Source organism: Ictalurus punctatus, chromosome 2, assembly GCF_001660625.3.
Source record: "Ictalurus punctatus breed USDA103 chromosome 2, Coco_2.0, whole genome shotgun sequence".
In the NCBI taxonomy this organism is placed as follows: domain Eukaryota; kingdom Metazoa; phylum Chordata; class Actinopteri; order Siluriformes; family Ictaluridae; genus Ictalurus; species Ictalurus punctatus.
In genome coordinates, this window is record NC_030417.2 from 32,800,462 (window position 1) to 32,810,453 (window position 9,992).

Here is a 9,992-nt window from a genome sequence, read left to right on the forward strand (position 1 = left end):
ACAAAAGCAGACAAAAGAATAGACAAGAGACCAGATGAGAGGACAGATGAAAAGAGAAGAATGAACAGGAGTGGAGAGGAGAGGAGAGGAGAAGAGAGGAGAGGAGTGGAGAGGAGACAGGAGGATAGGAGTTAAGAGGAGAAGAAGCAGAAGAAGGTAGGAGGAGATGGGAGACAAGGAAGAAATGAGAGGACACAGAAAGAGGGGAGGCAGGAGAAGAAGAGCAGAGATAAGCGAATAGAAGAGGAGATAGGAGGAGAGGAGAGGAGACAGGAAAACACTCAGTAAGAGTGGAAATAATAGGAAAAGAGTCTAATGAAATGGAAAGGAGACCGGATCCTTGTAAAATGTTCCCAAAAACGCAAACATGCATGGACGCTGTTCACAATTCACAAATTTCTGCATGTGGTGTAAAGATATAAAAGGGACACAGAGATGTAGGCAGAGAAAATATGCGCAGTATCCCATTTTCTAATCTTTATATTATGGCTCATACAGCCTTAAGAGCACTTATGATTAGATCATCGTATGGTTCTTCTGATGACCATCAATGTTTTAATACTCGCAATCACAGACCATACACATACACCTAATCCAACCTACTTCACTACACACTCACCGATACAAAGGCATACATGCATGCACAAGAGTACGCACACATTAACACAACCAGCTTTGTAGTTTCTACCACCTCCTCCTCACATCTATGTATAGAAATGATTCAGATGTAGCACCTCTCTCTCTCTTACACACACACACACACACACACACAGCATTATATAACATTTGAGGCATAAATATGGATCTAACAATCAGGGACGTCACTAAAATATGAGCATATATAGTGAAAACAGGATAATCAGAAAACTAATCTGAGAAACAGTCCTTAAGAGGCAGTAAGAATAACAATAAGGACATTTTATAAGGACATGTTGCTTGATTTTCTTGCCTACGCAAGTGTAGTTTCTGGTATAACCCTGGCTTGTTGACAATTTGGTTGCACTACTTTCAGTTATTCAGACTTTCAGAAATTAATGCCCCTGCACTGACATGGGTAGAGTGGCACAATAGGAGGTACAGCATTCAAAATCTCGAAGGGAATTTACAAATCTACTTTGGCCCAAGATCACTGCAGATAGCAGAGCCTATACGCAGTCACAGAAACTCAGGCAATGGAGGGTATTATAAAGGAGGCACTGATGTTGGTGCACATCGGTCCCTCCATGTCTCAAGCAGTGGCAGGCGCTCACGATGGCCAATGTGAGAACAACTCATTGGATGGATTTTTGTGGCACTCAATGAACAATGATGTCAGGCACACAAGATCTTCAAGGATGTGCACAATCAAGAACATCCTGGGATCTGCCCATAGGTTGACTAGAGTCATTATCCACACCTCACTTCCCTTTATCACACATTGCAAAAAAAATTTATTACAAATCTGCCCGTATCAAGAGGATTGAGAACCTACATTCATCACTCTTCTGAAGGCTTGTTAACTCATGCCTCTACATAAACTCCCCCTGGCCCAGGAAATAGGAGAAGCTATTTTCAGCAATGTTTTTCTGCACTGTGACTGTGTTTCAGATAGGAGAGTACAGTTCACTTTGCATGTCTTGAAAGCCTTCTACCAACAGTTAAGCATCAATGAAAGCCTCTTCTTAAGGGATCACTTACAGACAAATGGTCAGGTAGATTGCTTGAACCAGGAAATTGTTGTTGCTGGTTGTTTCTGAAGAAATACTGCAGAAAAAAACCCAGTAAGACTGGAGTTGGAATACACTCAACATTCTCTCACCCATTTTTCTACAGGTCTCACCTCATTTCCATGGTCTGGGGAACCATCCGGGGTCCCAGCCATCAATGAGTGGATAATGAAAAATTAGCAAACTTTGGAGGCTGTATATGTTAAAACACAATGTAAAATGGTAAAAAGCACACTTTACTTTAAAATAGCACTTTACACTGTGTCTCATTCACTCACCAAAGGTAGCAGAGTATGGAAGGCACTAACTTGCCATCAAGAGCAACTTGGGGTTCAGTGCCTCACCCAAGGTCACTTCAGCATGTGGAGTCATCCAGGCCAGGAATTGAACCACCAACCCTATAATTAGTGGATAACCCACTCTACCAACTGCGCCACAGCCACCTATGTGTGGTATGATATAACAGATGCCTCATGCTGATCTTTCACACCAGCCCAGCTCACACCATCTCTGCCAGAAGATCTATGTCCCGAATACTATCATAGCTCTAGCTCTTTACCTCTTTTTTCCTTGGTTTTAGCATTTATAAGTCTAGTACATGCAACGACACAATATGACATCTTGCCATTGTTCTGCTCTGATTTGCTAATAACATGTTTAGACCCTTTGTTGTATGCTCACCCAATGGGCTGATCCTTTTGGTTTGTTTCCATGCTGAGATTTTAATTATTCACACATACACACTCTTCATACATGGATCCTCAACTTCCTGAGTCTAGATTATTACAATGCGTTACTGTTTGGCAAAACCCTTCTTAGTATAAACACAATGCCTGACCTAAACGGTGCATGTCACATTGACCTAAATGTGACAATCTGACTGAAATTCATAAATAGGCTACTCAATTTTTTTCTAAACACAACTGACTGAATTATCTTTCCAACAAACCCACTTGTTAAATGTTGACGTGCCATTACTCATAAATCCTCATATACTCAGGATGTCTGATATAACTAACAAAATACCAGCAAAGTGAATTTACTGCCATCATAGAGATGAGAAGTAGTCAAGAAATATGACACTTGCAACTTGTAAGTTGTCAGTCCACACTATCCCACACCACTGAGAAAAAAGGAAAACTTACTATCCACTGATTCCATAAAAATATAACTATTAATAATATTTTTACTCCTGTTTGTGATACATTGTGCTCAAATATACATCTGCACGGTTGATGTAGATTGCAGTATAGAAACAGAATCTGTGACATGAAAGGTAATTTGGTGAACAAACACATTTGTGTATGTTTGTGTGGCATATTTATGTTGATTCTGGTTTGCCATTTTAGAGTAACAAGTATTCAATTATTACCTTACAAACATTTTGCTCTGCCTTTGCGAGCTGCACAATCGATTCATTGTTAGAGATTATGAAGTTAAATAATAAACATAGAGAAAGTGGAATTTTATGATTTGAATGAATCTCTATGGAGTTACTCTTCACTCATGTGCAAGTGAAAAAAAAATAGGCACGGTGCACAAAAAGGTGGATGGAGTCATGTGTCTCACTAAGCTGGCATGGACTGAAATGATGGTTTAAGTGGAAATACACCTTTTCCAAAAATATGCAACTACAATACTTTAGAACCATTTTTGGAGTGATTTAGACTTTCGGCCATTTTGTCCATATTCATCATTGACCTTCTGCCTGTTTTCCCAGTTATGCCTTTGGATCTCTCCTTCAGCTGATCCTGGTACTTTTAAACACATGTCTGTTTTTCGACTACAGCTGTGAATTTTGGATGAATTTTGGTTCATCTCAGTGTGTTTGTGTCCCTACCACTAATTTATCTACATAAAATCTCAGAGAGAGACAAGAAAAAAAAAATTATTTGTCATTTCTACCACTAAAATATTGATGTAAAATATATGAGACAGAGAAAACAGCAAACACATTTGTTGTAAGTTCCAGTTCAAGTGCCATCTTGAAAAACAAATCTAGGTTACTGCCTTGTAGCGGTGTATAGTGCCACATGGCACAATATGATTTTGATTCTTTAGGCAACAATTACATTTTTGATGACACCACTGAATCTGATACAATACGACATGATTTCAATTCAGAGGGTGATGATTCAGTATTTGATGATATCTCTGAATTTTCTATGATATGATTTGATATGATACATCATATGACACAATTCAGTTTAGTAGCCTCCGATTAATATGTGACCAGGCTATGAGTTACAGGCTGATTAACTAACTGGCATATTAAATAATTTACAGTTTAAAAATATTTTTTTTTTTTTACGTACAATTTTTCTGAATGTCCTTTTTAAAAAAAATGTTTTTAATAAAATTTATTTATAATCAATCATACTGGCTACATCAATAGACATGAAAATTCTGAAAATACAGGGTGTCTCATAGTGTCCCAAGTCTCCATACATAGGGGAAATGAACAATTTTACGCTAAATGTCTTTTTTACGCAAAACGTATTGAAATCATTCTCATGGCTGGATTGGAAAGCTGTTGTAAGGTTGCGATGGGAATGCAGTTACATGTACAGATGTATTAGCACGAGTTCATCATGAGTGGGAGAGACGACTCCATGTGTGTTTACAAAGAAATGGCAATCGTGTATAGGATGTTTAGTAAACAAAGATACAATCTGCTAAAAAGTGTTCTTTCCCCCATGTATGGAAACATTTGGGACACCCTGTAATATTGCTGAATTCTTATGCTTTATGTTTGTATTTGTGCCACGATCTTTAAAATACAGACTATGACTAATATTGTGAAGATATATACATATATATATATATATATATATATATATATATATATATATATATATACAGTGAGGGAAAAAAGTATTTGATCCCCTGCTGATTTTGTACGTTTGCCCACTGACAAAGAAATGATCAGTCTATAATTTTAATGGTAGTTGTATTTGAACAGTGAGAGACAGAATAACAACAAAAAAATCCAGAAAAACGCATGTCAAAAATTTTATAAATTAATTTGCATTTTAATGAGGGAAAAAAGTATTTCACCCCCTCTCAATCAGAAAGATTTCTGGCTCCCAGGTGTCTTTTATACAGGTAACGAGCTGAGATTAGGAGCACACTCTTAAAGGGAGTGCTCCTAATATCAGTTTGTTACCTGTATAAAAGACACCTGTCCACAGAAGCAATCAATCAATCAGATTCCAAACTCTCCACCATGGCCAAGACCAAAGAGCTCTCCAAGGATGTCAGGGACAAGATTGTAGACCTACACAAGTCTGGAATGGGCTACAAGACCATTGCCAAGCAGCTTGGTGAGAAGGGGACAACAGTTGGTGCGATTATTCGCAAATGGAAGAAGCACAAAAGAACTGTCGATCTCCCTCGGTCTGGGGCTCCATGCAAGATCTCACCTCGTGGAGTTGCATTGATCATGAGAACAGTGAGGAATCAGCCCAGAAATACACGGGAGGATCTTGTCAATGATCTCAAGGCAGCTGGGACCATAGTCACCAAGAAAACAATTGGTAACACACTACGCCGTGAAGGACTGAAATTCTGCAGCGCGCGCAAGGTCGGCTGCTCAAGAAAGCACATATACATGCCCGTCTGAAGTTTGCCAATGAACATCTGAATGAGTGTTGAGATCAGATGAGACCAAAATGGAGCTCTTTGGCATCAACTCAACTCGCCGTGTTTGGAGGAGGAGGAATGCTGCCTATGACCCCAAGAACACTATCCTCACCGTCAAACATGGAGGTGGAAACATTATGCTTTGGGGGTTTTTTTCTGCTAAGGGGACAGGACAACTTTACCGCATCAAAGGGACGATGGACGGGGCCATGTACCGTCAAATCTTGGGTGAAAACCTCCTTCCCTCAGCCAGGGCATTGAAAATGGGTCGTGGATGGGTATTCCAGCATGACAATGACCCAAAACACACGGCCAAGGCAACAAAGGAGTGGCTCAAGGAAAAGCACATTAAGGTCCTGGAGTGACCTTGCCAGTCTCCAGACCTTAATCCCATAGAAAATCTGTGGAGAGAGCTGAAGGTTCGAGTTGCCAAACGTCAGCCTCGAAACCTTAATGATTTGGAGAAGATCTGCAAAGAGGAGTGGGACAAAATCGCTCCTGAGATGTGTGCAAACCTGGTGGCCAACTACAAGAAACATCTGACCTCTGTGAATGCCAACAAGGGTTTTTAAACCAAGTACTAAGTCATGTTTTGCAGAGGGGACAAATACTTATTTCCCTCATTAAAATGCAAATTAATTTATAAAATTTTTGACATGCGTTTTTCTGGATTTTTTTGTTGTTATTCTGTCTCTCACTGTTCAAATACAACTACCATTAAAATTATAGACTGATCATTTATTTGTCAGTGGGCAAACGTACAAAATCAGCAGGGGATCAAATACTTTTTTCCCTCACTGTATACATACACATAACACATATAAAACATAGCAACAAAGTAAAACATCAAATAATGTCTTAATAATGTGTTTTCAATGTCTGTGTGTGTGTGTGTGTGTGTGTGTGTGTATGTGTATATAATATACACACACACATTGAAAACACATTATTAACACATTATTTGATGTTTTACTTTGTGAATTTAATTTATTTTTGAAAATATACACTCATTTCAAATCTGATGACTGCAACACACTCCAAAAAAGTTGGGACAGTCAACTGTTTACCACTGTGTAACATCACCTTTTCTTTTAATAACATTTATTAAGCGTTTGGACGCTGAGTGAAGACACCAGTTGGATAAGTTTAGCAAGTGGAATTTTCTCCCGTTCATCCGTTATGCATTTCTACAGCTGTGCAACTTTACAGGGCTTTTGTTGCCTTATTTTGCGCTTCATAATGCGCCACACATTCTCAGTTGGAGACAGGTCAGGACTGCAGGGAGGCCATGCTAGCACCCGCACTCTCTGCTTATGCAACCATGCGCTTGTAATCCAGGCAGAATGTGGTTTGGCGTTGTCCTGCTCTGGATGGCAGCGTATGTTGCTCCAAAATGTTCATGTATCTTTCTGCATTAATGGTGCTCTCACAGATGTGGAAGTTACCCATGCCATGGGCACTGACACACCCCCATACCATGACAGACACTGGCTTTTGGACTTGACGCTACTAACAGCTTGGATGGTCCTTTTCCTCTTTGGCCTGGAGAACACGACGGCTCTTTTGTCCAAAAACTATTTGAAATGTTGACTCATCAGACCACAAAACATGATTCCACTGTGCTATTGTCCATCTTATATAAAACGGAGTCCAGAGAAGTCGGTCATGCTTCTGGGGCGCTTCTGGACAGTGTTGATGTATGGCTACTGCTTTGCATAGTAAAGCCTTAACTTGAATCTGTAGATGCAGCGGTGAACGGCGTTGACTGCTAAAGGTTTTCCAAAGTATTCCCGAGCCTATGTCAGGATATCCATTACAGACTCATGACGGTTTTTAAGACAGGGACGTCTGAGGGATCGGAGATCACACGCTTTCAGAAGTGGTTTTTAGCCTCGCCCTTTACACACTGAACTCCTTGAATCATTTAATTATATTGTACACTGTAGAAGGTGAAATGCCCAAAATTCTACTGATTTGTCTTTGGGGAATGTTGTTCTCAAAGTGTTGGATTATTCGCTGATGCATCTGTTGGCAGATTGGCGAGCCTCGACCCATCCTTGCTCTTGAAGGACTAGGCCTTTTATGGAGGCTCCTTTTTACTATGATTACACGATTCCCTCACCTGTTTCACATCACCTTCTTATTTTAACTCGTCACATTACTATTAATCCTGCTTTTGCCCCGTCCCAGCTATTTTAGAACTTGTTCTATTCATCAATTTCAAACTAAATGTTTATCTTCAAAAAACCATGCAGTTGATTAGCTAAAACATCAAATACCTTGTCTTCATACATTTTTTATGTTTAAATACAAGTCAAAGTACATTTACAAATCACTCCTTTTTCTTTTTATTAACATTTTCCATACTGTCCAAACTTTTTCGGAATTGCGGTTGTAGATTTAAAGCCTGTTTGGCTGGTTGCTGAATCTATTTTAATCCAAACCTCAATAACTCAGCCTTTAAATAATGTTAAAGTTCAGGAGTAAAAACTACTGCGGCTCCAATAAATAGCCCAAATATAATAGAACATGTTTAAACAATGAGCCTAGTTTTCGAATCGCTGGAATAAGCACATGTTCTGATGGGGTCCATGAAATTTTTATTTTATTTGCAGTTAAATGCCTTCCTGGGTGCAAAAATTTGCTTGTCAGAAATCTCAGAAAGTCAAATTTGGGATGCTAGGTAAGAAAATGGGCTCAGGTCCTGGTTTCAATAGGCTATGTCTAAACTAATATTGTGTGTGTGTGTGTGTGTGTGTGTGTGTGTAAACAACTACGCTTTCCTGTGCACGTGGGCGTGGTTATAATGAAGCCGGAATAATGAATGACATCATTCCTCTGTCTAGAACGCGACCGGAATCTCTAAAGGATTATCACAGTATGAAAAAGTGAAGAATTTGAAAAGGAAAAAAAGTATTTTATTTTATTTATTTTTTTTTTTTAAAGTGAAGATTCACATGACAATAGCTTAGAGTATAGCTTAGATTGTGAGGTTTAGAATATAAGCCTGCATACAGGCTATAATAGACGAATATTGCCAAAAGCCAAATAAACAGAAGAAAATATATGGAGTTAATGAAAATGTAGGTTATGAAGAAATGATAACACGTTGGTTTATATAACGGGGTTATGCAACAGGAACCTGAAGAGAAATGAAGGGGGGAAAAAATCTCCATAACTAGGATTTGCAATATTACAACCCCATTTTAAGCATCTTTATATTCGTTTACTAACACTTTAGCCAGACATTTGAGTTGTTGTTGGATCATATTGTAAGAGAAAACACACTGTAGTTTATTTTCTGCTTAAAAAAAAATTTAAAACAGCCGATAGTGACTGAGAATATCTATTAATATTCTAGACTATAATACCAAATTGTAACCAAGTGACATGCATGTCGGGTTAAATCCCATTTAAAACCTATCCAGTGGAGTATTTGTGTACTCGCAGCAGGTGTGAAGTGTTTTCTCCGCGTTTTATTTCCTCCTTACCTGCGCGTGCGAGCCGTGGTGGTCGAACATGTCCATCTGGATTTCCTGTGTCGAGGTGGAAGGCGTCCTGGACATCCCTTTCTGTACCATTGAGTTTAGCTTCAAGAACGGTGTCTAATGTTTCATTTACACTGCGATACCTTGTCTTTTCTTTCCATTCATTGTCGAAACATGTTTGTTTCAGGTTAAACCGTTACACCGTCTTTAGGTAGCTATAGCGACTGTATGGCTGTTCCTGCGCGCGACCAGTACGCTCACTCTGAGCTCGAGCTTGCCGTCGTTAGGCGGACTGGCCACGCCCCGTCCTTTCTCCTCCTGTCAATCAATCACACGCTCCTTCATCCCGACATGCACACACTGTGTGTGGGGCAGATGTAGTGGGAACGCTCACTGGGAAACGGATTATTTTCTTGGATGCATATGAATATATAAGATAAGATACACAGACACAAGTATTAAATTGAATCACACTTCCAGGGTTGATGGTTCAATTTCTTCTACACACTCTGGTTTCCTATACCAAGTCCAAAGACATGCCTTGTAGGCTGATTTCCAAATGGTTCTTAGTGTGTGAATGTGTGTGTGATTGTGCCCTGTGATGGGTTGCACCCCGTCCAGGGTGTCTCCAGCCTTGTGCCCTGAGTCTCCTGGGATAGGCTCCAGGCTCCCCTGCGACCCTGTGTAGGATAAGCGGTAAAGAAAATGGATGTATGGGTACAGTAGGACAGACAAAAAGACAGGAGGTGCAAATGTCCATGTACAATTGCATGCATGTAAACTATTGTAAATGAAACAATGAGGTACAGTAAGACAATAGGATGTATATATTTATTTTACGTACAGCTGAATTTTACAGTAAACTCTAATCAGGCAGCCATGTCATACAGGTCAGCTTCAGATAATTTTGAGAATTTGGTTGTTGGTAACCAAACATCATCTTTTCCCAGTCTTTAACTGTCCAGGTTTGTGCCCATTATAGCCTCAGATTCCTGTTCTTGGCTGACAAGAGTGGAACCTGATGTGGTCTTCTAGTATTGTAGCCCATCTGCGCTAAGGTTTCAAATGTTGTGCATCTGTGATGCTTTTCTGCTCACCACGGTTGCAAAAAAAAGTGGTGATTTGTGGTTACTGTAGCTCTGACAGCTAACAGTCT

At 39.6% G+C, this 9,992-nt stretch overlaps 1 protein-coding gene across 4 annotated transcripts in view; it reads right to left on the bottom strand.

Moving 5' to 3' along the window:
* The window catches only part of cacnb1 (calcium channel, voltage-dependent, beta 1 subunit), a 37,678-nt gene extending 28,573 nt beyond the window's left edge, over positions 1-9,105 (bottom strand). For 2 of the 4 annotated variants that reach the window (XM_017460866.3, XM_017460909.3), the window contains exon 1: positions 8,840-9,103. In XM_017460866.3, the coding sequence (XP_017316355.1) occupies positions 8,840-8,929 (90 nt within the window). In that variant the 5' untranslated portion in view covers positions 8,930-9,103. Of the gene's footprint in view, positions 1-8,839 lie in introns of all 4 variants that reach the window. The other 2 variants (XM_017460884.3, XM_017460904.3) reach the window with 2 other exon arrangements.
* Positions 9,106-9,992: the final 887 nt, after the last annotated feature.